Consider the following 26,176-nt stretch of genomic DNA (forward strand, 5'->3'; position numbering starts at 1 on the left):
ATCAATTTGGTTGGCTACCCTGCTGACCGCATAATCCATTGTTTGGTGCGCTAATTGGTAACGCCCTCCACCGAATTGGAACCGGATGTGGGTCAGCAGGTGGAGTAATTGTCACAGGGAACCCTTTCACTGACAGCCCAATACGTGGCCTTGAATTTCTGAATGTCTGATTCAATCTTTTAAATACTTATATCAATTAAATTACTTATTTAAAAAATATATGTTTAATTTGATGTTGAGAATCAATTAAGAAATCTCAAATATATCCCATAAATAAAAATTACAAAAGAAATTAATGAAAAACATTCTCAAGGCAATACATTTCTTTCATATATATACATAAATTCATATGATAAACTATATATTACATTAAACACAATTGATTTTAGAATTTACAAAAAATTTTATTACATTTAAATCAGATAAAAAATACCCTTAACCACCCTGCTCAGTCCATTTCGCAGCAGCGGATTGGGCGCCCTCTTAGATACGAGTACATACAATATATTAGAAACGTAGCTACTAGTTGTGGACAGGCGCTGTCGACCCACGACTAGTGTGCATTGTCATTATGCGTAAACTTAAATTTAATTTTAACATACACAGTTCGATTGCAGTACATGAATATACATATATATACATACATATATGCTAAAGCCTATGCTTAATAAACTATGTGTATATATGTCTGTGTCTGTGTGTGTGTGTGTGTGTGTGTGTGTGTGTGTGTGTGTGTGTGTGTGTGGGTGTGAGTGTATGAGTGTTTTTCTGTATGTGCATATATGCATAAAAATCTCACAAATTCCAGTCATCTGGTCCCGACTCCTCGCGCACAACGACAGGCGTGCGGGGCGCATCGGGAACAGGTATGGGCACTAGGGGCACGTTGCTGTGCATGCCAGCGCCACCAAAGAATGGTGGCGGCCTATAGCTATTTGGCGTGGCAGCACTCGAGCTATGCGTCGACGAGGCCGAAGAGTCACGCACTCGAGCTGCATCAAAGGCAGGCGGCTGGGCGTAACGATAATGCGGCTGTCCGAGCTGCGGAGTGCGGGAACGCGAATGCGAATGTTCGCGCCGCGTCTCGTGACTCCGCTGCTGCTGTAGCATATGCTGGTGTTTCTTCTGCTTTAGCAGCAGCTCTTCGCGACGCTGCTGTTCCAGTTGCTTACGCTGTTGAAGCAACATTCGATTAGTTTTGCTCCATGGATTGCCGCCGAAGCACAGATTTGATATGAAAACCACCGGCGAGAAGAGCCGGAGGGAAATTTCACTAAAAGCAAAAATATTTCAGTAAATGTTTTAGAGATTTCCAGGTAGAGCATGCACTTACGTCGTATCCACAATGGGCTTGGCCTCATTGCCGCTCAGTATGAAGAGCGGAAAGAAGATGGAGAAGATGCAGCTGCTGACGATCACAGAGCTAGACATATTTGTTAGCACCGTCAGTGGTATGCCAAAGCCAAGGAAATATGGCCAATTCTTTTCGATGTAGGTGAGACGCCGGTGTAACTCCCAGCCCATGTTAAACCATTTGTACTCAAAGGAATACAGCGAGTAGAGAAGGCACAAATGCAGAAAGCATAACGAAGAGCCAACATATTTGACTGGCACCAAATTCACCAGCATGCTCTGCACAAGGAACAAGATTTGCACCACCATGCTGAAGAGGAAGTCGGCCACCAATTTACTTATGCCGGGTATTAATTGGGGGCGTCCTTTGCGCACGCGATATGCCGCATTCGCAATATCTGCAAACCATAGAGAACTGACAATCTTCGAAAGCATGAATATCGGCAGCACCCACATCATGCCAAAGATCAGCGACAGGATGGGATGCAGCCAGCTCCAGACGAAGGGTAGCGTATCCGACTGCGCGCCATAGAAGATGGTGAGGCAGAATTTGAGAGTGGGTAGCAGCACATTCTCGAACAGTACAATGCTTAGCCAGGTGAAGCCGCCATTGAGCAGACAGCATTTTAATAATTTCTTTGCTATTTTCTTCTCGCTGCAAGTAAAACGTAATAAACATAATTAATGCGTAACAGGTAATGTTTCAGTTAGGGGAACTTGAATAATTATTGAGCGGGAAGTCCATGCGATGCAGTTGTATGTTAAACAGCTGTTGCATGATAACTATTTATCGATAACAGCTTTACACATTTATGCAGCAGTATCGGGTGGAGGGGTACCCTTTATTTTTATCTACTTACGCCTGAGGCTCTGGTTCCTTTGCGGGCTTCTTTTTGAATATCTTCTCCAAAGTACGTTCATCGGAGTTGGCCTCCGCCCGCTTCTCCAACTCCTCACGTGACAGTGCCGCTGCTGAGCTGGGCACTGGCGAGGGCGAGCGTCGCGCCTGTTTATATTGTTCCCTGTCCATTCTGCGCAGTTGGCGCATTGTCTCCAGCTCTGCATTTTGCCTGGCCACTTCATTGTCTATATGAAGGACCAGCGTCATACCGCGTATGCTGTCCCACAGGCCATACAAAATGCCCAGCGCGATGTTCTAAGGCGCAAATATGCACACATGCACAGAATAAATATAAGAAACATACGTATACATGTAAATTAAAAAAGCACTAAAGTTCAGAAATATTTAGCAACCCACCTTTATCGCAGCCATCTCCACCTGTCTATTGTATGTTGGATATTTTGGTAGCTTTAGCCAACACTAATTGCAATTGTTACGACTGTTGTGAGCATTACAAAAATAGATGCGTGTTTGTATTTACAGTATATGCAGTGTTGTTTGAAACGTTTTGTTTCCGTATAAATTTGCGCTGTGGCGATGACATTATTTCATAGTAACACAGTTTGTAGTTTACACGATGAATAACATAGAGAGTATATGTTAACAATTTATATAATATTATGAATAACAAAAGATACTTGTTGCGTGGCTCACTGACTTTAATCTTTGATGCGAATTAAATACATGAACTTTGTTTATCTATGTGTATGTATGTATATATATACAAATTGTGAATTTGTTGCTTGAATGTACGAACGTCGTGTATTTGCCCAGATCTAAAAATACTGTGCTATCGATATATCACAAATGAAAATATCGATATGATATCGAACAACTAATTCGAACTAGCTCCCGGGTTACTGTTCCTACGTTACGTGGGAAATCAAAAACAGGCTTGAGTTCAGTTTTTCCGCCTGCGGAAAACAGGTAAGAGGCGCGACTCTCTGTGCTATCAGGTTGGCCTGTTGTTCTCGGTGGCACTTGTTGAATATTTTCCGTACACATTGTGTATAGATACTTTTCCATTAGTGAATCAATTGCGTTTGTTTTGAATTTGAAATAATAACAATAACACAATGTTAATAATCACAATGTTTTTTTTTTTTTTTTATCAGCGGGTGCTTTTGAACATGCGCGCGCGCCTAATTATAATTTCAAAACAAACCAAATTAAATACACTGATTTATTATTGTGTGACGTGCGTAGTTGGCATTGATAAAAAGGCTTTATATCCTATATACACACACACATACATGTACAAGTGTACCATATGTGCGCCTTTTACTATGTAAACATGAGTGTACTTATTACCTGGGCGGCCAATAAGCAAATAAATGCGGTGATTTTCGAAATTTTAAACCAATGGTGTTACTCGCTTAATGCTTCACTTAAGCCGCTCACAATGCATGACACTTAATTGATTAGCGACGCATTTGCACAGTCGGGCCCAACACACTGTGACCAAGATCTCTCCGTCTTGTTTGTCTAACAGTCATCCACCACCCACAGGGTGGTTCGTGTGTGTACATTCTTATTATAAATTGGAAAATTTTCTAAGTCGACATTTTTACGCTGTTTTATTGCAGTTTGACGACTGAAGCGCTTAGCAACACAATTCAACCCCCACCAAGGGTCCCGCCTGCGCCTTGATAGTTCCTCTGCACTTGCACTGAAATAATCAATAAAGCAACAGCAGGGCCTCCAACAACAAATACACGATGTGGGCTAGTGATAAGCAGCAGCAGTAAAGGGCAGCCCCGCGGCATATACCCAGTCTCATCTCCAGACAACCCACACAGAGCTCTAAACTTCTCATCCCAAGGCATTAGCAAACAACAACATAAAAAGTAAACAAGTAAAAACTATAAATCGAAAGCATTTTCGTGAAAATGTCGCGGGAGGAACGTTTGCCGATTGTTGATACAGCGAGCAGCAGTGGCGAGGATGAGGTGAAGCCTGTGGTGCGTAGACGCAGCACAAGGGACACCGAACTGGCTGTGCCCAAGGAGCAAGGATGCTGTGCTCCCACCAGCAAGCCCCATCGTTTCTTAGCACTACTATTCATGTGCCTGCTGGGATTTGGTCTGTTCACCTATTTTGCCAATGATTGTTTGCAATTACTGATTGCCCTTTATTGCTTACAGGTTCCTATTTTTGCTACGATAATCCGGGTGCACTGCAGGATGTATTTCAGAAGGAGCTCGATCTGAATGCCACCGAATTCACTTTGATCTATTCCATCTATTCGTGGCCAAATATTGTGCTGTGCTTTGTGGGCGGCTTTCTGGTCGATCGTGTCTTTGGTATACGTTTGGGCACAATTATTTACATGCTGATTGTGTTGCTGGGTCAACTGATATTTGCCGCTGGCGGCCTATTTGGTCACTTTTGGCTAATGATTGTGGGTCGCTTTGTGTTTGGCATCGGTGCCGAGTCCCTGGCCGTCGCCCAGAACAGCTATGCCGTGCTGTGGTTCAAGGGCAAGGAGCTGAACATGGTGTTTGGCCTGCAGCTGTCAGTGGCACGATTTGGCAGCACGGTCAACTTTTGGGTAATGCAACCGCTCTACAATTATGTCTCCGGATTCTATGCTGGGTATACGGGGCTGGGTGTTACACTTTTTCTGGCCGGGATCACCTGTGTGATGTCGCTGCTGTGCACACTTATCTTGGGTATATTAGGAAAATAAGATATCTATAACTTATATAACGAATTCCCTTACTGCAGGCTGGATGGATAAGCGCGCCGAACGCATATTGAAGCGCAACACCAATCCAGGCGGCGATATAGCCAAGCTCAGCGATATAATGTCATTCCGACTGGACTTCTGGATGGTTTCGGTCGTCTGTGTGGCATATTATGTGGCTATCTTCCCGTTCGTTGCACTCGGCCAGGCCTTTTTCGTATCCACCTTCCATCTGACGCCTGAACAGGCAAATACGGTCAATTCGATTGTGTATTTGATCTCAGCCATTGCGTCGCCTTTGTTTGGCTTTATTATAGATCGTGTGGGTCGCAATGTCAGTTGGGTGTTTGTGGCAACAGTTGCAACGATTGTCGCTCATCTGCTACTCACATTCACCCAAATGAATCCGTACATTGGCATGTCTATCATGGGTCTGTCCTATTCAATGCTGGCTGCCAGTCTCTGGCCCATGGTATCGTTGATTGTGCCCGAATATCAGCTGGGCACTGCCTATGGCTTGTAAGTGGAAATATACATCCATATCTGGAATATATTCATGTATTTATATTTAATTTCAGTTGTCAATCAGTGCAAAATCTAGGCCTAGCCGTGGTCACCATTGTTGCCGGAGTCATCGTGGACAGCAGCGGCGGCAGTCACTTCTGGCTGCAGCTCTTCTTCATACTGTTCCTATTGAGTGAGTGTTATAATGCAATCGATTGTCTGAGTTGATACCTATTTCCTACAGTTTCCCTGTTGGCTACATGCGTTATCTGGACCCACGATCGCAAGCATCAGGGCAATCTGAATATGTCGCCGGCACAGCGTGCCACCTACCATACTTCCATGTACGTGAATATTGAGTCTAGTTGATCGTATTCAATCTATACATGTTGTATTGGTGTATATTGATTATATATGTATTGTGTATGTGCATTATATAGATTGGATTTGAAACAATCATTTCACTAATTTATACAATCTTTTTTTCAAATCGTCAACAAAAGCTTAACACAGCGCGGCATTACGGATCGACGGCCTCTATTGGGCAATTAAATATATATATATTTATATATATTCATACAACATATATATAAATATATATATATAAAATATAGATAAATATACACTATATATGATTAACCAATGTGATGTTGTTCGCAATCTATACATGTATTTATCTCTATGTGTTTGGCACAAATCCTTAAATACTAGTCGCACAAATTACTATTCGATTTACAATTTAATAACAGTCCCCCCACTTTCCTTACATATCAAGAAACTATTGTTATAATTGTGATTGCGATTTTGTTGTAATTTATGTATAAATGTATTATGTGCCAGTTGCCAAAGATAAATTATAAATAAATAAAAATATACACGCATATCTAGCAAATGAACCGTTTCATTTATTTATGTAGTCTTTGATGGGCTAGACTAATATTTGTAGATACCAAGTAAACTCTTGGAAAATTCTTAATTAGCTGAGGTAAAATAATTGAAGTGATCTTATATAAAAAATACACAAGAAATCTTCACTTTGATATTTATTCAATTTATTTGTATTTGCATGTGTAAACGATTTTCATTTGTCGAAAATATATTTATAATAAATTAAATAAATTAGCTAAAACATAAACAGAAATTCCAAAAATTCATTGGCTTGTTAAATTTTAGAAACCAAAAATAAAGACATGAAAGTTTCCATAACGCATTGGACTAGAGAAAATTCAAAATACAATTCATTTAAATGATATTCATTACACAAAAGTAAATGACAAAAATACAACAAAAACATAATTTCCTTTTGTTTTGAGAAAATAGGATCATTCAAATAAGATATATGGTTTTATATGAAAATGTTTGTTTTGAGAAAATAAAAATCATTAGCTTTTCATTTTATGTTGATTTTTGTTTGTTTTGTTTCACTAGTGAAATAAAAATGCATTTGCGTTGATTTTGGCCGTTAATGTTCGAACCGCTTTTCGTTATGCGAATTATGATGAAGTTTTCATCGAACGTTCCATCAATAAGCTGCATTTAATTATCATCATAGTAAGTGTATTAAATATTAGTAAATATTTATCGTTTTTCTTTTTTATCTTAACTTAAGAGCATCGTTAGATTGAAAGTTACTTTGATTTAACTTTTCCATTTAAATCGTCGAAGGTATTTTGTTTTCATTTATAAAGCTCCTAATTTAAGTTAGTAATTATATAATTCATAGAAATTGGTTTTTGATTTTTTTGTTTGTTTTGTTTTGTTTTTGGTCGTTTATAATATTAAGAAATGTACGCGACACGCTAAAGCTAAAAGCAGAGTACAAAAACAGAAAGATAGTTTGTGTAGATAAGAGAAGGTTCAGACCTTTTATGAGACCAAATTAAGTAAGATGTGGACTCACTCAGACTCAACTATCTACACAGAAACATTTAGCTATTGTCAAATCTCGTTGATTACATTTTATGCGTTTGTTTTTTGTTTTTGTTTTTCTTTTTTCTTCTGTGTTATTCATCCACATTTTCGGTATCGTCGGCGGCCACAATATTTCGTTTGGTGGCACTTTGAATGCTAGCCAGGTATTTCTCACCATCGAAGCGCTGGCTCTCATCCTGCAGATCCTGTTCAAAATTGAGATGAGTGATTAACAGAGTACAGATTTTAATATTAGACATATAAAACTGAAGACATTCTGCTCTTACCTTATCAGTTTAGCAAATGTGTGTGTGGGTGTGGGTTTGTATGCGTGTGTGTTGGCGTGGCGTGCTTATGTATGTGTGTGTTTGTTATGGCAGGTGGTTGGTTATCAAATATATGTATATGTACAAATAGATAAGGCCAAGCGCTGCGACTTTGCAAGTCATTTTTATTTTACATATATGCATGTATGTATATATACATATATACACATATATATAAATTTGTGTAAAAACTTGAAATGGGTTATGCTTTGAAAAAACGCTTAAATCTAAGTTATATTACAGTTAAGGCTAAGTTTTGCAATTGCAGTTGTTATTAGTCTTGTTAAACATTAATTACAATGTGTATGTATATATATGTGTGAGTGTGCGCGAGTTAGTGTTAATATGGGATTGTCTCCGGGCAATACTAAGCGTTGACCGGCAACTTTAAATATATATATGTATATATAACTCTAGCGAACACTAAATCTGTTTCACAGCCAAAACACAGATTCCTTTCAAAGTTATAAAATTAATTTTTTTTTTTTTCATTTTCAAATGTTTTTGTTTAAATAAATGTATTCAACAAAATGTGTATAGAGCCTAAGACTAGCAAATTGTTGCGTTGCTCATTAAATATAATACTGAGTATATCATTGTTGTGGTTTGTTATTTGATCGTATTAGGTTCTATCTTTTCTTTTTTTTTTCGAGTCAAATTTTATAAACTATTTAGCGTCTGCTGGGGTTACAAAAAAGCTATACTATAAATAGCTATGTCATGAGATTTAATTCTTTGATGCATAGAAGAGCGCTTTAGGTTAGCGCACGATTGTTGTTCAGCTCCTCGCTGGAGTACACATCACACATGGCTAGTGAGAACTCGTCGTTCTCTCTATAGCGCTGAAATATAGTCTTGATCTGAGAGTTCTGATGATTTGGTTGCGGCTGTGGCTGGCTGCGACATTTGCCAGCTGTGGCAGCTGCACCCATTGTGTTCGTTATAATTTGCAATTGTTTGTTATATAATTTTCGATCTGATTCTGAGGATGGCTTGCGATTGTTGTGACTACCGTCTCGTTCGTATAATATTTGCTTGCGTTCGCTTGTGCTATCGAGCATTACAGTTAGAAGCTTTGCTTGCGTTTGCTTGTTAATTACAATGTTTTGATTGCTAGCATTTTGGTGAATATTGATGGGGTCACATTCATTAATGGATTCTTGATTGATTGCTGGCACTCCGTTACTGGCTGTTGATACTGTTGTTGTAGTAGTAGTAGTAGTAGTAGTTGTTGTTAATGATGAATTATGTGCAAGAATGATATCAGCACTTGTCGCAGAAGCTTTCAAGTGCATCTCAACTGGTGGAATTACCTTATTGCGAAGTATCGACGGCACAGTTTCCATCATCTTAACCCACTCAATTGGCAAAGCCCAGGCATGGGGACTCTTCGAATAGTACATCAAATGTTCAATATCATACGAGACGCGTGCTGTAAATGAAAACATATTTAAATTGTTTTTGTCTCGAATTGAAATTGCTTCCGTCGGGGTCTGTATCTACCGCTTCTGAGAACTTACAAGTATTCGTCTTTAGCCGATTGACCTCGTTGTCTTCTTCAACCTTTTCGCGTGCTGCTTTTGTTTCAGGCGTTGACTCCTTGCGTGAGAAATGACTGCGTCGCGAGCGTGCCAAACCATTCTGACTGCTGCCACCATTGGATGCAGTAGAATCTACAAATACCTCATCATCGCCATCACCATTATTGTTGCCTTGCCCAGCCGCATAGTTCAGTCCAATGCCACTATCGGCCAGCGGCAGCGCGTTGCCCAACATAAACTGCGGTGGTCCTGAGCCGGGCAAAGGTGTAGAAGGCGTTGTAACTGGACTAACCATTGAAGTGCCATCGAAAGCTGCGCCCGCCTCCATTGAGGCCAAGAACTCGGAACTACTAAAGTAATCATCCAAGACGAGTTTGGCCACCTGTTCGATATGAAAGATTTATTTATCTGATCCGAGAGTTAACAAAATGAAAGAATACTTACACGCACTAACTCGCAGCAGTCGCCTGTGATCTTGATGAGATGTTGGCCCACATTGACCGTGAATTTGTATTCACCTACGGAAGCATCGTTTGTGGAATATGAATGCATTAGCAGCTGCTGATTGGGACGTATAACTTTACCGGCAGCAGCTGTTGCCGCCGCAGCCGCATTGGCAACCTGCTGCTGATGGTGGTGATGATGTTGTCCCTGATGCTGTTGCTGCTGCTGATGGTGCTGTGACATTTGGTGCGCCGCAGCTGTGGCAGTCATGAAATTCTGTGCCGAATTGAAGCTCAATCGGTTGGCCAGGCTACTGCTACCGCTAGGCGTGCGCGGCTGCACGGCGACGGCATCATCCGAATTGGAAGAGTTCAACGATGAACAGGAGCCGCCTGCACCACCGGCTGATGGTGCTGGCTCTAGGCGTACCGGTGAGGCATTACGACGTATGGTATCCTCCATCAATTGCTTTGCGTAACTGAAAAATGGGTAAATGTTGCGGATAAATATTTGTGAAAAATGACAAAACTGTAAAACAGTTATTTTTGCAGCAATGTAGCATTGCCACATTTTTTAATAAGAAAAAACGGTGGCAGCGCCATTTGCAAGAGGAACTTTTTGTTTTAAGCGATAATTTTGTCTAGTTCTTTTTATCGGAAACGTCTTTTGATTATTCGATTGTTAGTAGTTGAAGACTTTTTAATCAAATGTTAAATTGAATTGAAAACTTACTTAATTTTATCTTCTGCGGGTCCGGTAATCTGCACCAATCGTTCCTTTGCGCCAGGGTTGACTGCGTGAGATACATAAATATTAGTAGAAGAAAAGATAATCCTTAATTGTACAATGGTAAATTATTTACATGTTTGGTATTAAAATAATTAGCAGACTTTAAACAAAATGAAAACAGCCGAAACTTTGATTTTAACCTAAACGTGCGGCGATTTTGTGTGTGTGCATTAATACTGTTTATACATGTGGTTTGTGTGAGTGTGCGTGAGTGAGTGTAATTGCGTGCAAACTGTGAAGATTTGGAAGTAATAATTCAAAATAGAATTTGAATAACGATTTTGGACAAAACATTATTAAATGTTTATTAAGCTAAGATAAGATTTTTTCGAACGCTTTACCTCGTTGAAAAGATATTATAGTTTCGCTAAGTTCCTCGATCATGTGTACACGTCGGCCTTTAATGCCCATAACTATTTTGGGACAATTTGCAAACAGCAGATAGTCAAATATTTATATATAAATGTACTCTTTGCAATGATCAGAGCATCATACGTAACTGATACTTACCCTTGCCCGAATCGGCGTTCCGTATGACCACCTCATCCTTGCAATAGGTTTTTCCCGGTATCTTAGTGGGCTTGGGAAATTTACCCGAATTACGTATGACTGCACCAGGTGGCAACAACAGATGCTGCTGATTGGGTGAGCCGACCGCAGCAATCGCCGCTGCCTGAGCGGCAGCAAGCGTTGCCGCATTGAAGGCCGCAGCAGCAGCCGAGTCGACGCCAACAAGTGCACCCATGCTGCTGCCGCCGCCGCCGGTGCCGCCAAATGTGGGGGAGGTGCTGAGAAAGGCTTGCTGGTTGCCTACGACGCCTGCAGCGTCGTGTTGATATGTTTCAGCGGGTAACTGAAATATTGAAATTCAAAAATCTATTATTTAACAATTTTATTCTAATTTGGGTGTATTGCCCACCTCAATGCTGGACACTTGCTGCTTTGACTTGTAGTAGGCAATTGTATCTTTGTCTTCCCAGCTATTGGCGCGTAATTCAATCAGTTCGAGCAGCTTGAGCCGTGTCATTATGTTCAGACGTTCGTCCAGCGAAGCATTGCGAAACACAACGAATGCACGATCCAGCGTATCCTTGGACACGGCCTCCAGCTGCGGCCCATGGACACGCAAATTATGCAACAGCAATGTTATCGATTCGGTTGTCGCATTGCACGACTGCAGACCCACAGTCACATTGTCAATCAACTGTATCAACTCCTCAATTACAAGGTAGCTGTTCTTCAATGATGAGCGCGATTGTGTCTTGAGCGGACGCGGCGCCTCAATGTTTTTCACCGCCCTACCCAGCTGTGTGTGCGCCATGTTGCCTCTGTTTTCACTTTTTTTCTATCCTAGCCCAGTTTCGATTAGTGGCTATTGTTGGCTTAAAAGTTCTGTTTTCTTATCTCCGGGTGGTTGTTTTTTTTTTTTTTTTTTTTAAGTTCGTTCGTTTGCTTATTGTTGATGTCTGCGTGGGTGTGTATGTTGCAGAAATTGTGTGAAAGAAGTCGTAGAAGCGTTTCCGCACCTCCCCCTGCAAAACAAAATGTAGAAATGTGAACGAATCGTATATATTGATTAACTAAAAGGGAACAGTGGAACAATTTTCCACTTTACGCTTAAATTTCCTTTTTTATATGAAAATTTTAAATTAAACTTATCAACAAATCGAACTTTATCTGTTATCGATATCGTTTGACATTGCTTATGTTATATTGACTGTTACAAAAATTTGCTCCTAGCGGCTTCATTCAGAAACTGCGACGCAAGTGCTCAAATATAATTTATCTACATTCATACATATACATAATGTATGCACGGTGTATATCATTTGCAACTGTGATAAGAAACTTAAGGTTGAAACTGATAAAAAATTAGATTTATTATAGTTTTCAGTGCTGCTCACTTTAGCTAGCCATAATCAAGAAGAGTGCTTTTAGCACATATATTTATCGTCAGCAATGAAAGGCGCCACCATGAATCACTTACGAATTATAATTGCGCACACAAATTCCAAAAGCGTTTGCATAAAACGGGCACAATGGCCATTTGTATACTTCAGTATGAGTATGTGTATATGTGTGCGTTCGGCATTTAAGTTTCATTAACAAAAAAAAATACGCGGAACGCATTTACAGTTGCTGCGGCTAATTGTCCCTAAGTTGCGTTTTTATGCTGTGGCGCAGATTCAAAGATTCTGGTTTTAAATAGCATTTAGAAATATTACAAGAGCTAAAAAGAAACTGTCATTGCGCGCAGCGATCTTGCCCACTTATTGAATCATATGTCGAGAATAGCAACAACAAATATGACTGTAGCAGCGACAGCGACGTCGACGCTGGCAGCGCTGCTTGCGTAGCCTGGGGCGTAGGACAAGGCGTGTGTCTTTTACGCACGATGCTAACAAAATCACTTTACATTCTAACTTACACACAATTTGTTTTAGTTAAGTAATTGTGCGTATATAAAGCAAATTTCCTACGGATTTTTGTTCTAAATTAAGTAATAATATGTATGTGCCAACGCTAGTCGCTAGTTGGAAACTACGCGTAGACTGCGCAGCAGTGCTTCACTTGCAGCTGCGTCTTTGGGACACTATGCTGAAGAATGATTGAACAAAAAACTGTCGCGTTAAACAAATACGAGAATTAAACTACTTTTATGCAGTGTATTTCACTCTGGTCTGGTCTATTTTAATGAAATAGCTATGTGAAAGCTTACCAAAAAATCTCAGCGACTACTAGATCTGCAAAACAGTCATCGGTACTATCGATAGCGATTGCAATTTTTAGTATTTTCGATGGCTATCAATGGAGTGGCGATTCATTGTTTAATTAAAAATTTTTATTCACTTTATAAGTATTTGGGTTATTTGGGTTTTTAATTTGCTTTATTGTTATATTACAAAATTCCTGCAAACTTTTATATAGTTTTTATATAGAATATCGATAGCAGACAATTTTGTTTTACTGTTCTGAAATCAGAAATGCCGATAGTACTATATAGGGCTGCCACTCTGTCGTATTTTATTTTTTAGCAGCCTTATTATAGCAGGGTGGCTCAGAAGCCCTGGCGAATCGTAGAGCTGGAATATCGGTCGTGTTCCACAAATTTTTCTGAAAACTCTCGTTTGCTCTACTGATTTTCAGTTATTTGTTGTGTAAATATCGACACAAATAATGGCTGAAAATTCAGCCAAAGAGGATGTGACGCCGCCACAAGCGGTGAAAAATGATAGCGTCAAGGACAGTGATGCAAAACCTTTGCGAATGTCTTTTGCCGATTGGAAGAAGAGTAGAGAGCCCAAGGAGCAGCCAGGGGATGCTCAGGCAACTCGCAACAGTCGCAAGAACCATAAGAATGACAACAGACCACAGGGCAATAATCGCATTTACAATAATAATCACAACAACAATATCAATAACATCAACAATTCGTTTCCGCCTCTAAGCCGACCACCGCCATTGCCCTTTCCCTTGATGTCCATGGGTTTTGGTAACTTTGGTCACGGACACGGACCCGGTCCATGCGGACCACCGCCAATGATGCCTTCCGGATGTAACATGGGTAATATGGGCAACATGGGTAATATGGGAAATATGGGTCCAGGACCAGGCCCGCGCAACCATCGACCCTTACAGCCACCACCTTTTTGGGAGGACATGATGTCGCCACAACATCGACCACCACCAATACAACCACCCATGCCCAAGTGTCCCAGCTCATGGAATCTTGTGCCCAGGGATAAACAGCGGCAAAACAAACAAAACCAGAACCAAAACAGTCAGCCTAACAAGAAATATAAAGCCAACACCAACAACAAGGACAGCAACAGCAACAACAATAACAGCAGCAGTAATAATACCAACAGTACTACAAACAATGCATTGTTAGATGCGGCATTGATGCCACCACCACCACCACCACCACCGGGAGGCAGCTGCAACAGTACTAACAGCTCCTCCAACAACTCAACATCGAATAAAATTGTGAAGAAGAAAAAATGTGGCGGGACTTTTGTGCAAATTGATGGTAAATGGATACAGCGACCTGAGGCGCCTCCACCACTAGAAGAAGCGCCGCCGGGCACCAAAGAAGATCGCCAGCGCCAGTGGCGCGAATACCGACAGGCGATGAAGCCATTCAAGAATCGTGAATTTCATAATTGGAAACGTACTGTGCAACGTCTCAGCAAATTGCCGCGCGATCAGCTGGACGAGAGGCAATTGGAACGGCTACAAAAGGCAGAGGAATATATTGGAGCACATAAAGCCATGCTAACCATTAAGCATGCCGAACAGTGGGTGCAGCAATCTAACCGAAAAATAGAAGCGACCGGAAGCAATGGACAGGCTCAGGTGTTTGTGCGAAAGCCGGTGAATCCCACATGGCAAAAGAACACTGATCAGAATACACTTCATCGGGGACCGCCGCCCGTACGAAAACAAGTGTTTGGCACTGGGCGTGCCATTAAAGGTGGAATTGGCGGCGATGTGGGAAGCATACCAAACAATCCAACGAGACCCATTGTGGGCCAGTTTCCGGCGCAGTCCGGACCGCCAATTGGCGGCAACAGCGGTTACTTTGGGTACAATAGCCATCCCTACGTACAGGACACGGACAGCAACAATAGCAGTGGCATCGGCAGCGGGGCCAACAGCAGTGCCACTAGCTCCTTTTACGCTAATTACACAAACAGCTTCATCAAAGGTGGCACCCTACTGCCACCCTAGAAGGCTGCTCGAGCGCTGCCCTGGAGCGAGAGATACACTTAGGTTATAATATAATTCTATTAATAATTATCATAAGCAATGTCATCACGATGTCATTTAGGAGCCTGTGCTATTCATGTAAAAATAATTAATAAATTATTAACTTATACCATGGCTTGCTTGACTCTACAGTTTGAGTCCTAAACGAAATTCAAGTTATCCATCAGCCTGGATACAAAGCTTGTTGGCTTTTTAAAATATTTAAGTATGTTGAAAATAGATTGGACAGATTGAAAGACGCTTCGAATTACATGTATATCATATATGCTGCCATAAATAACCATCGTTATGAAATTGACTTCATTTATACAAATCTTGTTTTTTAACACAGTATGTATTATATAGATTATGTTTCAACAAATATAAATGTATATCATTAGCTTAGCCTGATTTAACTTTGCTCGAGCGACTGCGGCTGCTCTTGAACTGTGTCTCATCGAGCGGAGGCAAACCTAAGAGTTCTCGTCGCTTGCGCTTGCCACGCCAAATGGCCTCCTTGAATAGATTGCAGTAGAGCTCCACGGCGGCGGGCGAATCATCATTGCCAGGCACTGGATACGTGATTAAATTGGGATTGCAATTGCTGTCGACGATGCCAATGGTGGGTATGGCCATTTTGGCTGAATCGCGTACAGCCGTATGTTGGGCCATTACATTGTTTTGTGTATTAAGAAAGATACACAGATCTGGCAGCCGAGTAACTGCATCAAATTGAACATTGGCATTTGTAAAGATTCCGCCACGCCAAAACCGCGTGTGCGAGAATTCGCCGGCCTCCATGGCCTTCTTTTCAACTAGATGGGCATTTATCGCATTGCGATTGAAGAACAATATAATACCATCTCGGAAAGCAATGTGGGCCGCGAAATTGAGTGCATCACGCAAATGGGAAGCCGTCTTGTCCAGATCGAAGATCAAGTGACCTAAGCGACTGCCATATATATATGGCCGCATGCGGTCGTCGAGTGAGCCCTCCTTGTGACCATAGTGTACGCGCGCATTGAACAAATCCCGCACAGTAAACAAATTATTCACTTGGAAGTAATCCGGGTGTTTGAGGATGCGTTGTTCAATGACGTCAATGTCCTCTGGTTCAGCAGGTGTCGGCGCCTGGGCAGTCTGTGTGTTTTGTAGGCGTGCCGGCACCGCGTACAGCTGACTAAGGCGTGGTACTATATAGGAAGAATATGCGATTAATATCTATAAATCTTTTAATTTAGAAACTCACAGTTATTAAAAGTCTTCCGAAACATTTTTCACGCACGCCGCTGGCCGCTGTTTTCATAACATGCAATTAGTGTGACCGTTGAAGTATAATCATAAAATATCCAAATATCGCAAATTATCGATAGCAGTTAACAATTGTTGCCCAAAAAAGGTCCAAGATTGTCATTGCAATGTTTATGTTTATAGTACTGCAAATCTAAAACGAAAACAATATGGAAATTGAAAAGACGCCCCCCAATGCGGCCACATCCGACACGAATTCCACATGTGAGTACATGGATGCTGAAGGTGAGCCGGAAACGGACGCGGATCTCAGCGCAAGCGAACTCTACCAGGAGGCGGTACACGGTGCCGAGGCCGAACAGCAGGGTCATAGTATTATCTCGGTGCTGCGTGATGAGCTGGTTCCTCAAACACGCAACAATTTGAGCCCAGACTCAGAAACAGCCGCAACAACGGGACAATCAAAAGACTTGGCCGCCTCCGTAGAGTCGCTAGCGCTGAGCACATCCACCAGTGCCAAGACCGAGGACAGCGGCAGCACGAACGCCCTTGACGAAGACACATACGATTATCAGCACGACAGCGTGTGGCGTGGACAAAAGAAACACATCTTCATACTAAGCGAAGCGGGTAAGCCCATTTATTCACTGCATGGCAACGAGGATAAGCTGGCCACGCTGTTCGGCGTCATTCAGGCATTGGTCAGCTTTGTGCAGCTCGGCCAGGATGCAATTACCTCCATACATGCAGGCAGCATTAAGTTCGCCTTCATGCAGCGCAACTCGCTCATCCTAGTGGCGGCTTCCCGCACGAACATGAGCGTGCAACAGCTGCAGCTGCAACTGAGGTAAGTGTTGAGCTTAGGTATATGGAAATAGTATGCTCTAGTCTATTGCCATCGATTCTAGTTACTTTATAATATATCATATTTTTATATTCTTGCAGTGATGTCTACTATCAAATACTCTCTACTCTTACCTATTCACACATGTCCAAGATCTTCGAGAAGCGGAAAAATTTTGATCTACGCCGTTTGCTTTCCGGCAGCGAGCGATTGATCTTCAATCTGTTGGCCAATGATAGCAGCCATGCCAAAGGTAAATTCTTAATAAAAATTGCAATTCGTCGTATATAAAATTGTCATTTATTGCTTGCAGTTACGAACAACATTTTTACCTTTTTGACCAATTCGATACGAGTCTTTCCGCTGCCCACGGCGGTGCGTTCCAATATTGTTAGCGCTATACAGAGCAACTGTTCCAAAATCAAGAATCTAGTGTTTGCGGTGCTCATAGCCAACAACAGGTTGATCACATTGGTGCGTTTAAAGAAATATTCTATACATCCGGCGGATCTGCGTATAATATTCAATCTGATCGAGTGCTCCGAGTCGTTTAAGAACTCTGAGAATTGGACGCCCATTTGCCTGCCTAAGTTCGATATGAATGGCTATTTACATGCGCATGTTTCCTATTTGGCTGACGATTGCCCAGCGTGCCTGCTGCTCATGTCCGTGGATCGGGATGCATTTCACACTCTATCAGAGGCCAAGGAACGCATCACAGAGAAGCTACGCCGCAGTCTATGCCTGCAGGCCATTAACGACGAGCTAAAGCAATCCCACAATGTCAAACTGTATCAGCAGGTGCAAAGCGTACCTGAGCTGCGACATTTTCTTTACAAACCAAAGGCGACGGCCCAGCTCCTCTGTCCCATGCTCAAGCATCCGTACAAATCGCTGGCCGGATTCGAACGTCTGGAAGCTATTTACTGTGATCTACTGCATCGCATACACAACAACTCGCGCCCTCTGAAACTTATCTATGAGGTGAAGGAGCGTGAGGTGGTGCTCGCCTGGGTAACGGCCACATATGAACTATATGCTGTCTTCGAGTCTATTGTGGATAAGGCAACGGTCATTGACTATGTGGCCAAGTTGATCAAATGGATCGAGAAAGAATACGATGTGTTCTTTATACGTAATCATCCGACATTTTAAAACTATTCTAAAAATATGTGTTAGTTACGATAAATTTCCCGCATTTTGTATAGCTATAATGATCTATGACACATTCAATTGTTTATATCAATTTCTACATACACGTATATGTGTGTATGTAATGAATGCCTGCTAATGAGAGACGATGTTGTTGTGCTGCCGTTGTAACAGCGTCTATATATATACTAACTTTTATACATATATGTATGCCATTTCATAAGCATGTAAATTTGTAATTTAAAGCATTAAGTAAACTTTAAAAATGAAAATGAAACTTAGAGCATTTCTTCTCTGTTCAGTAAGTATTTTAAATATTGGCGCCCGTTCAAGTCGCAAACAGTTGCGGAACGGTGCTGAGGTGAAACGCCTTGAAGTTGGCTGCACGCAAAACGCAACTCCATTAATGTTGGCTGCGCCATCCGCAAAGCTTTTTCATACTCGTCGTCGTTATCCTGCTCACTTAACATAAAAAATGCTTTCTCAGTTGAGTACAGGATATACGCGTGTGCGGTACGAAGACGCGCCAGGAAATTAAAGTGCGGTAAAGGCATTACAAAAAATATAAGAAAAACCCAGCAAACACACAAATACATACAAATGCAAGTTAAGCATGAAAAAAATGTGGACTAGTGCTATGCGCCTAGATGAGCGAAAAGCAAATGAAAGTGCAATAAATATAATACGTGCAATAAGCAATCGTGATGAAATTATGTAGTATATATCTACTACTTTTTATGTGCTGCTGCCATTGCCACGACTGCTTCTGCTGCTGCTGCTGCTGCTCTGTCGCCGCCTGCTTGCTCCCTTTTTAGCATGCGCTACGCATTTTTTTGGGTGTTAAATGTTCGTGTATCTGTCGGTTTTTGCGCGCTAAGCTACGGCGGGCAGTGACGGCGACGGCGACGGCGACGACGACAGCAGCAGCGGCAGCGGCATTAATACACGTCGCCTTCTTCGACCTACACCCTCACCCACGCACACGCACACACACACAGTGTGGCGCCTACTGTGCACGAAAATAGGCAGAAATCAAGCAGCGAATATACTACTATTTATGTATTTATGTTCATGTCCTTTTGCTCTATGTGTGTGAGCTTGCTAGCATGTGTTTCTGTGTGTGTATTTTATGCTGTCACTGCTGCCGCGCCGCTTCGTTAGTTTTGCGCGCGTGTTATGTATCTGTGTGCGTGAGAGTATGCATGTGTATCTGTATAAGTGTGTTTGTGTTTGGGGTTAGTGTGCAAATCATTTAATTTATTACTAAATGTATTTTTATACACATTTCTCGTGCACTTTTCCGTCCATGCGTTTCGCTTTCATTCCGTTTGCTCAGCCATTCGTCGTTAATTTGTCTTCCGCTTTTTAAGCCAAATTCGTGCTCTCATGATTATATCAACAGCCAGTCAACAGCAGTAGAGCAAAAACAACAAGTCGTCCTGCCAGCCAAAGTTTTACCTTTGGGCAAAATATACGCACACACGCACAGCGACAAATACACACGTACATACATATATACAGCAACATGGCCACGGCGTGTCTTTTTGTGTATCCTAGAGTAATTTTTTGAAAGCAGGCAGCTAAAGAAGAAGAAGAAGAAGTAGCGGTAGCAGTAGCAAAGCTGGTAAAACGCGCGCGTGTTTTGCTGTCAGTTTTCCTTATAAGCAAAAGCGAAAACAGAAACAGAAGTGTAGGAATCTATTTTTGCGGCAAAAGTTTTCTTTTTTGCTCTCTGTTTGGCTTTTATGGCTTCGCAATGTCGTTTCTTTCTATCTGTTTGTGTGCGCGTTTGCAGTAAACTTTTTAAGTGCAGCAATATACTTGAATTTTTTAATAATTGGAAATTTTGCGCAAACATTTGCCCGTAGAGAATAAGTTATTTTAATAAAAAAAAGAAGCACACACACACAGCTCGTAAAATACTGCACAGCATCGGTGATTGGAAAAGAGAAGAAACACATTATTTATTTTACTTCTGGCGCAAAAAAGTAGGCAACAGAAAACATGCGTCGCAAGCTTGTGGAGTATAAATTGTATTGCCTACTTTTAGGATAAATTTATATTCGAAAATAGCGCTTTGAGAGCAGATTTTGAGTGTAAAACTATTATTTAAATAGTGATTAAAAAGAACTACAACCCTACATGCATCTTATAAAATAATTATGAATTAATATGAATTATGTCATAATTCAAATTAAATATTTAATTTTTAATTTTCAACTAACTCAAACAGCAATAATGTTGCATATAATTTAAGTTGAAAATTACAATCAAAACTAAAACGCTATCTAATTGCTGCCATAACAAAAAATCAAATTTAAATCTAAAGCAAAATTACTATATTACAAATACCAAAAAAAAAAAAAAAAAAATAAATAAAAAAATAAACACCAATTGCAACAATATACAAAAATCAAATCAACAACTACAGCAAAAGCAACAACAACAACTGCGCGCCTATCACCGACTATTACAAACGGCAATTTAGAATTAATTTTATTTGCGCACACATTTTGCCGCGTGGTCTTCAAAATTTACATAGAAACAAACACCAAAAAAGTAAATAAGCAACAGCAGCTACAACGCGAATAATAGCAACAACAACAACTGAATGGCAATAAGGAGTACAAGAAGAGGTTCCTGGTTAAATGCTGACCCAGCCAGCCTACGACTTTAGGTTAGTATGTCTCTCTCATTTCTACATTATGCCGAAAAACAACAAAAAAGCGATGAGCTCTAGCGCCCAGCTCAATCTAGAGATACCCTGCACTTCGAAATGATTTTCACAAATTCAATTAAATAATAATAATAATAAAACTTGTTGTATATACTAGAAATATATTAGTAAAATTGCCAATTTATAATTTTACAAGTTTATATTATCAGCACCTTATATTCATGTTTTATATCATATTTCAATTTAATAATCCTAAACTAAGCTTTAGCTGTGCTTTATAGCGTTATAAATCTCTTTCATATCTTCATAATACATTGAATCCTGTCTACAAATCAGACAAGCCCAAATTATAAATTTTTCCAGCGATTACTTTAAATAGTTTCACAATTTAAATGAACGGCAAGGAGACCCTACTTTAGACTGTGTATGCGTCAAAAAGGACATAGAACAATGTGGCTTTCGTCTATGGATTCGTTTAACATGATGGCTCGTACGCAATCCTTTGCTGCTCTTTCGTTTATTTTTATTCGCTCTTTATTTTCTTTTTCTTCAATATATTTTTTTCTCTACAGTTTCTTTGTTGTTTTGTGGATGTGCGCTTCATTTTGCTTATCCTTTTGCCCGGCTGCTGATCAAATAGGCATCATTTGCCTGCCAGGCAGCACACAAAAAGGTCGACAGCAATTTCAAACGACAGTTGCTTGATGACTGTGTTGACATGATATAGGGCAAACAGGGCGGGAGTGGGAGAGGCAGTGGGCGGAAGTCGGAAACAGCATCTCTATAGAGCTATCTATGTGCGTGTGTGTGTGTGTGTGTGAGTATATTAACCCTATTTTTGACGTCAATTAATGACTCAACATGCGGCAGAAATTTAATTTTTTCTACTCGTGCTTTGTATATTTCTGTACGCGTATGTATGTGTCTCTGTGTGTGTGTGTTTGTGCCATATTTCATGGGGTCTACAGCGACTTCCGGTCACATTTTCTTGGCCTTTGGCTCTGCCTATTTTTAGGCGCCATAAGTAATTGAAAAAAACGCACGTAAATTAAGCGTGTATGCGTGCGTGCGTACGCGTGTGTATGTACACAGCGAAAAACAAGTGCACACATTAACAAACATTAATTATATTTATGCGTTAATCATATTTAATAAAATATGTGATTAAATTGATTGAAAGTATTATTTTTATTATTTATTAATTATTTATAGTTATGCATTAATTATAGAATGTTATTTCATTCTTGTCGTGCACACGTACATGCCAGCGTCACGGCTGACTCGTGTCTGAGTCGTGGCTGGCAGCTCGTTTAACCCAACGTGCTGAACGCCATTCGTTCAGCTTATGCCCCACGCATACGCACACATACACTCACTCAAACACACACACACACACACACATCCTTAGACACGGGGCAGGCAACATTACGAGCATTGTGCGGAATTTATTGAATTTTTATTGGATTTCTCTGGCTCAGCAGCAGCAGCAGCAGCGGCAGCGGCAGAGGCAGAGGCAGCAGCATTTCTAGCGCCAAGCTGGCTGCTCTGCTGTCTCGTTAGGCGTGGCATAATTCATTATGTTGACTCACACATTTCCCCCCGCACAGCTGCCTCCCTCAACTCAACGCTCGATCTCTCTCTCGCTCACGCGCTCTCTCGCTCTCTCTCTTTCTGTCTTTCTCCCTCACTCTCTGCTGGCTTGGCGTGCTTTGCATATTAATATGCATTCCTGTGGTTTCAATTTATGATTTAAAGGCGTCTTTGAACACGCCTGTTGCCTAATCGCTACAACTTTTGCTCCATACAAAATACATTTTAGATTTTTTACACATTTTCGCAGCACACTCGCAAATTGCATGTGTGTGTATTAGTCGTAACATATTTATTTTTCTGCAAGGTTTTAAACTTTAATATTCAGACATACTTATTTATAAATTTATACTGCATTCTTAAGCAAACAATTTGTTTGTGCAGTTGACTATATGATTCTATTGTAAATATAATTTATGAATATGTGTATATCATATATGAATATTATATCTTTTAAGTATCGATTCCTTTTGCTGTAACATTTTCCAAATAGCTTCAAAAACATTTTTTCAGCACTTTTCCATTATTTTATCATTAAATTTTACACAAATTTATATTATTATTATGAGATGAAAGACTTTAAAATTTAATTTAAACAAATAAAATAATTATAATATATATTATAAATGTGTTCATCTTACCCTCCTCCAACACTTAAGTTCTCCCTTTACTTTCTCTCTAGCAATTATTCAATTTATAATTTTAATATTCAAATTACACTACGCAACACATTTGTTGTAAGGGAAGCCGTTATTCAAAATGTTTCGGATCTGCGCTCTTTATTTATTTCGCAAAAGTTTTACTTCAAGTTTTCCAGCAAAGTTTTCAATATCATCGCTGCGGTTGCGTAAGGGATGCTATTCTCAGTCTCCACATGGCTCCCGCTACTGCCACGCCTCCGCTGACGTTCACGTCCCGCCCAGTTGGCCACCATGCGACAGCAAACGTTTAATATTCACGCTTGAGCGCACTTGTGACTGGGTAAACGGGATGGCGTGTTTCTTGCTTGAGAGAGAGAAAGACCGAGCAAGAGACAGAGAGAGAGAGAGGGGGGAGAGAGAGAGACGGAACTGTGCAACGGATTGGCCTGAGCAAAATGTGTGAACTGTTTGACGCTTATCTATGCTTCTGCTTTTGACCAAATTTTATTGCCTCTTTCCAGGCCAAGCATTTCGTTCCGTTACTTTTCCATTCTATGACCCGAAAATTGTCTGTCAAGGGCTCGGTCGAAGCATGCCAACGTCTGGGCATATATACACACATACATATGCATAACATCTGCTATATATTGAACCCAGATCTAGGTTTTGAGACGAGCCTAATTGGCATGGTCAACCCAGGTATATATATATTCACCTTGAACAGTTCCTTTGGCTCACTCAATGCAATTACTCTTATGCAACATGCTCTATTGGCAATTAGCTAGCCTGGCACTGAGTATAATCATATTAATCATACGCCATGTTGTGCGCACAAGTTGACGCTAATGAAGCAGCCGTGTAAGTCCAGCTGTGCGAGCGTGTGCCCCAATGCAAAGCCTTGCAAACGCTTCAAATGCAATTCGAAATGACGCTTGTTTACATAGCCAGACAAGCGTCGTTGGGCCAATCTTGGCAATCGGGCAATCTGGCCAGCCCACAAGCCAACAATCTGACAATCTGACAATTGGGCTGTCCTGACTGTCCTGGCTGTCCTGGCTGTGCTGGCTCTCTAGTTCGCTGCCTTCACGCGGCCACAGTTGCAAGTGTCTTTGCTCTGACTTGTTTCGGACGTTCTTCGGGCTCGTGATTTCAGCTGCCGGCGCTTCAAACTATCATTCAACTTTTATGCGAACATTTACACTGGGATGTGGGCGGGATGTCTGCCTTACAGCCGCCAGCTAGTCGTGTCATGAAACAAGCCAGACCACAGTGCTATAGTCAGAGCCAGAGCAAGAGCCAGAGTCAGTTCTAGTTGGGCCATCAACGGAAGTGCTCGTCGCCATTTTTAGTGCACTTCTTGAAAGTGTGCACATTTCCGTTTGGCATCAATGATTCGCCCACTGCCCGTAGGACTCAACGGCCCACGACACGCCCCGTAATACAGTGCCGGGGCTTCCTCTTTCAATGAAGCTCCCTTTCTCTGTCTCTCTCTCTCTCTGTGTCTGCCCTAGCTGCCCCCTCTGTGTTGTGCCTGCTATGTTTTTTTCTGCTTTCCATGTGTACCCAGTAGAGCTAAGTTTTGTTGGGTATGAGGTATTTATATGAAGGTCTAAAATATCGGTATCATATAGCTATTAAAGTATTTAATGAAGTCTGTCATTCAATCATAAATCATCTTAGTTTAAAGCAATTAGTGCCTGGGATAAAAGATGTGCTAAATATATATTCAATACTTTTTCATTCTTTCTATGTACATAAAATGTTTCATTTATAAACATCACCTTTATTTATCTGTGAACAAAGCTTAGGTCTCAACCGAATTCGCTCTTTGTCCCATAGAAATTCTAGAGAAAGTCTTACACACTATTACATCTGCTTCCAGGATATCTGCCTCGTCACCCATACAAGGTTATGCCCATGCCCTCCTTTTTTTATGTGCCGCTGGCTGCTTTGCTGGCTTTTTACTTTTGCTGATTTTAATTTTGGTAAAAGTTGTCACATTTGATTTCAAGCAATTGTTTGGTTTTATGCGTTCGCCTTGTTCGCAGTTGTTGTCTTAACGTACTTCGCTTGGCCTTTTATCCCCGAGCTGGAGCTTGTCTTCGTTTTCGTTGTCGCCTTTTATTGTCGCCTCTTTATGTGGTGCCTGGGCCAGAGCCTAATGGCATTCTATATAGACTCTAGACGAGATTGGCTGTAATAGTGGCCTCCTGCCTTGGCTTGGCCTGGCCTGTTGCTTGTGAGTGGGAAATTGCGGTTGACAGTGTGATGTAACCGGAAGAACTTTCAACTCGATTACGAATGTATGTGTGGGAGTGTGTGTGTATGTGTGCGTGAAATTGTGTAAAAAGTGTGAAAATGTAGAAACATTTGTTAGATGAGCATATATTATCTGATGTCGGAGAGAAGAAAGTTTTATGATATTGAAGAATTATTTGAAGGAATAGCTTTTCGAGTAGAATATTTTTATACCCTGAACCCATTGAAAATGGTAAATCAGGGTATAATTATTGTTAAAAGTATGTAACAGGCAGAAGGAGGCGCGGCAGACGAGCTGAGTCAATTTAGCTCTGTCCGTCTGTTTGAACGCGTCGATCTCAGAAGATATAAGAGCTAGAGACTTTTTTCCTAGGTCCGTGTATATCATGCGCATATCGAGCTAGGCTTCAAATATCGATAGTTTGCCCCATTATTTTGGTATGGATTAAAAACATTATCGAAAACCAGTAATAAATTTATATCTGCAACATCTTAAAAGATTTTAATGTAGATTCATATGTATTTTATAGAGTTTCAGTTTTTATCAAAATTTACCCC

The 26,176-nt window shown here is 40.9% G+C and overlaps 7 protein-coding genes across 31 annotated transcripts in view; 4 read left to right on the forward strand and 3 right to left on the reverse strand.

The window, feature by feature from the left end:
* Nucleotides 1-292: 292 nt before the first annotated feature.
* tank (EI24 domain-containing protein tank) lies at nt 293-2,993 on the reverse strand. Its single transcript, XM_089466134.1, has 4 exons — nt 2,612-2,993; nt 2,214-2,509; nt 1,334-2,008; nt 293-1,273 (listed from the first exon to the last, which is right to left on the reverse strand). Exons 1-4 carry the CDS (start codon nt 2,624-2,626, stop codon nt 796-798), a joined length of 1,464 nt encoding a protein of 487 aa, XP_089322260.1. The 5' UTR covers nt 2,627-2,993; the 3' UTR covers nt 293-795.
* A 63-nt stretch (nt 2,994-3,056) lies between these two features.
* On the forward strand, nt 3,057-6,336 carry LOC108610237 (lysosomal dipeptide transporter MFSD1). 5 transcript variants are annotated; one of them, XR_016269523.1, is made up of 7 exons: nt 3,057-3,181; nt 3,841-4,336; nt 4,399-4,926; nt 4,982-5,459; nt 5,519-5,637; nt 5,689-5,867; nt 5,948-6,336. XR_016269523.1 is itself a non-coding variant. In XM_018002221.2 (7 exons), the coding sequence occupies exons 2-7, from the start codon at nt 4,144-4,146 to the stop codon at nt 5,994-5,996; spliced, it is 1,467 nt and encodes a 488-aa protein (XP_017857710.1). In that variant the 5' UTR covers nt 3,057-3,181; nt 3,841-4,143; the 3' UTR covers nt 5,997-6,336. The 5 variants fall into 5 exon arrangements, 4 of the variants coding, with proteins under 4 accessions (XP_017857710.1, XP_089322258.1, XP_089322259.1 ...); XM_018002221.2 differs by having other exon boundaries at nt 5,689-5,788; XM_089466132.1 differs by having other exon boundaries at nt 3,115-3,210; nt 5,689-5,788.
* A 138-nt stretch (nt 6,337-6,474) lies between these two features.
* On the reverse strand, nt 6,475-13,333 carry mxt (Eukaryotic translation initiation factor mextil). Of its 7 annotated transcripts, XM_018002663.2 has the most exons (10): nt 13,175-13,333; nt 11,375-11,987; nt 10,966-11,308; nt 10,797-10,868; nt 10,399-10,459; nt 9,807-10,144; nt 9,667-9,740; nt 9,202-9,604; nt 8,995-9,113; nt 6,475-7,561 (listed from the first exon to the last, which is right to left on the reverse strand). In XM_018002663.2, the coding sequence occupies exons 2-10, from the start codon at nt 11,774-11,776 to the stop codon at nt 7,448-7,450; spliced, it is 1,926 nt and encodes a 641-aa protein (XP_017858152.1). In that variant the 5' UTR covers nt 11,777-11,987; nt 13,175-13,333; the 3' UTR covers nt 6,475-7,447. The 7 variants fall into 7 exon arrangements, with proteins under 7 accessions (XP_017858152.1, XP_017858150.1, XP_089322245.1 ...); XM_018002661.2 differs by having other exon boundaries at nt 9,667-10,144; XM_089466119.1 differs by having other exon boundaries at nt 9,667-10,144; nt 13,111-13,181.
* Nucleotides 13,334-13,466: 133 nt separating this feature from the next.
* Nucleotides 13,467-15,339, forward strand: LOC108610520 (uncharacterized). Its single transcript, XM_018002673.2, has one exon. The coding sequence runs from the start codon at nt 13,633-13,635 to the stop codon at nt 15,184-15,186; it is 1,554 nt and encodes a 517-aa protein (XP_017858162.1). The 5' UTR covers nt 13,467-13,632; the 3' UTR covers nt 15,187-15,339.
* A 201-nt stretch (nt 15,340-15,540) lies between these two features.
* On the reverse strand, nt 15,541-16,568 carry mRpS2 (mitochondrial ribosomal protein S2). The gene is made up of 2 exons (XM_018002679.2): nt 16,454-16,568; nt 15,541-16,397 (listed from the first exon to the last, which is right to left on the reverse strand). Exons 1-2 carry the CDS (start codon nt 16,476-16,478, stop codon nt 15,607-15,609), a joined length of 816 nt encoding a protein of 271 aa, XP_017858168.1. The 5' UTR covers nt 16,479-16,568; the 3' UTR covers nt 15,541-15,606.
* A 54-nt stretch (nt 16,569-16,622) lies between these two features.
* Mon1 (vacuolar fusion protein MON1 homolog) lies at nt 16,623-18,727 on the forward strand. The gene is made up of 3 exons (XM_018002672.2): nt 16,623-17,302; nt 17,401-17,552; nt 17,613-18,727. Exons 1-3 carry the CDS (start codon nt 16,665-16,667, stop codon nt 18,452-18,454), a joined length of 1,632 nt encoding a protein of 543 aa, XP_017858161.1. The 5' UTR covers nt 16,623-16,664; the 3' UTR covers nt 18,455-18,727.
* A 111-nt stretch (nt 18,728-18,838) lies between these two features.
* smog (G-protein coupled receptor 158 smog) overlaps nt 18,839-26,176 on the forward strand; it is a 32,474-nt gene continuing 25,136 nt past the window's right edge. For 7 of the 15 annotated variants that reach the window (XM_089466107.1, XM_018002650.2, XM_089466116.1 and 4 more), the window contains exons 1-2: nt 18,841-18,995; nt 20,685-21,128. The gene's annotated coding sequence lies outside the window, so the exon portion shown is untranslated. Of the gene's footprint in view, nt 19,054-20,568; nt 21,129-26,176 lie in introns of all 15 variants that reach the window. The other 8 variants (XM_089466108.1, XM_089466110.1, XM_089466113.1 and 5 more) reach the window with 8 other exon arrangements.

The sequence above is a fragment of the Drosophila arizonae genome, chromosome 3 (assembly GCF_054131065.1).
Source record: "Drosophila arizonae isolate 15081-1271.41 chromosome 3, UAZ_ARI_1.0, whole genome shotgun sequence".
Taxonomy (NCBI): domain Eukaryota; kingdom Metazoa; phylum Arthropoda; class Insecta; order Diptera; family Drosophilidae; genus Drosophila; species Drosophila arizonae.

Coding starts and splice junctions, on each gene's coding strand:
- mxt (XM_018002661.2), bottom strand. CDS start 11,776: ATGGCGCACACACAGCTGGGTAGGGCGGTGAAAAACATTGAGGCGCCG. Junction 9,114..9,201: donor TCGGCTAAAGACGAATACTT/GTAAGTTCTCAG, acceptor TTTCATTTACAG/CACGCGTCTCGTATGATATT. Junction 7,562..8,994: donor CGTCGATACTTCGCAATAAG/GTAATTCCACCA, acceptor AATTTTGAACAG/GATCTGCAGGATGAGAGCCA.
- LOC108610520 (XM_018002673.2), top strand. CDS start 13,633: ATGGCTGAAAATTCAGCCAAAGAGGATGTGACGCCGCCACAAGCGGTG.
- LOC108610237 (XM_018002221.2), top strand. CDS start 4,144: ATGTCGCGGGAGGAACGTTTGCCGATTGTTGATACAGCGAGCAGCAGT. Junction 5,460..5,518: donor CTGGGCACTGCCTATGGCTT/GTAAGTGGAAAT, acceptor ATTTAATTTCAG/TTGTCAATCAGTGCAAAATC. Junction 5,638..5,688: donor CTTCATACTGTTCCTATTGA/GTGAGTGTTATA, acceptor TATTTCCTACAG/TTTCCCTGTTGGCTACATGC.
- Mon1 (XM_018002672.2), top strand. CDS start 16,665: ATGGAAATTGAAAAGACGCCCCCCAATGCGGCCACATCCGACACGAAT. Junction 17,303..17,400: donor CAGCTGCAGCTGCAACTGAG/GTAAGTGTTGAG, acceptor ATATTCTTGCAG/TGATGTCTACTATCAAATAC. Junction 17,553..17,612: donor TGATAGCAGCCATGCCAAAG/GTAAATTCTTAA, acceptor TATTGCTTGCAG/TTACGAACAACATTTTTACC.
- mRpS2 (XM_018002679.2), bottom strand. CDS start 16,478: ATGTTTCGGAAGACTTTTAATAACT. Junction 16,398..16,453: donor TCGGAAGACTTTTAATAACT/GTGAGTTTCTAA, acceptor CTTCCTATATAG/TACCACGCCTTAGTCAGCTG.
- tank (XM_089466134.1), bottom strand. Junction 2,009..2,213: donor AAGGAACCAGAGCCTCAGGC/GTAAGTAGATAA, acceptor TTTTACTTGCAG/CGAGAAGAAAATAGCAAAGA. Junction 1,274..1,333: donor AAGCCCATTGTGGATACGAC/GTAAGTGCATGC, acceptor TTTTGCTTTTAG/TGAAATTTCCCTCCGGCTCT.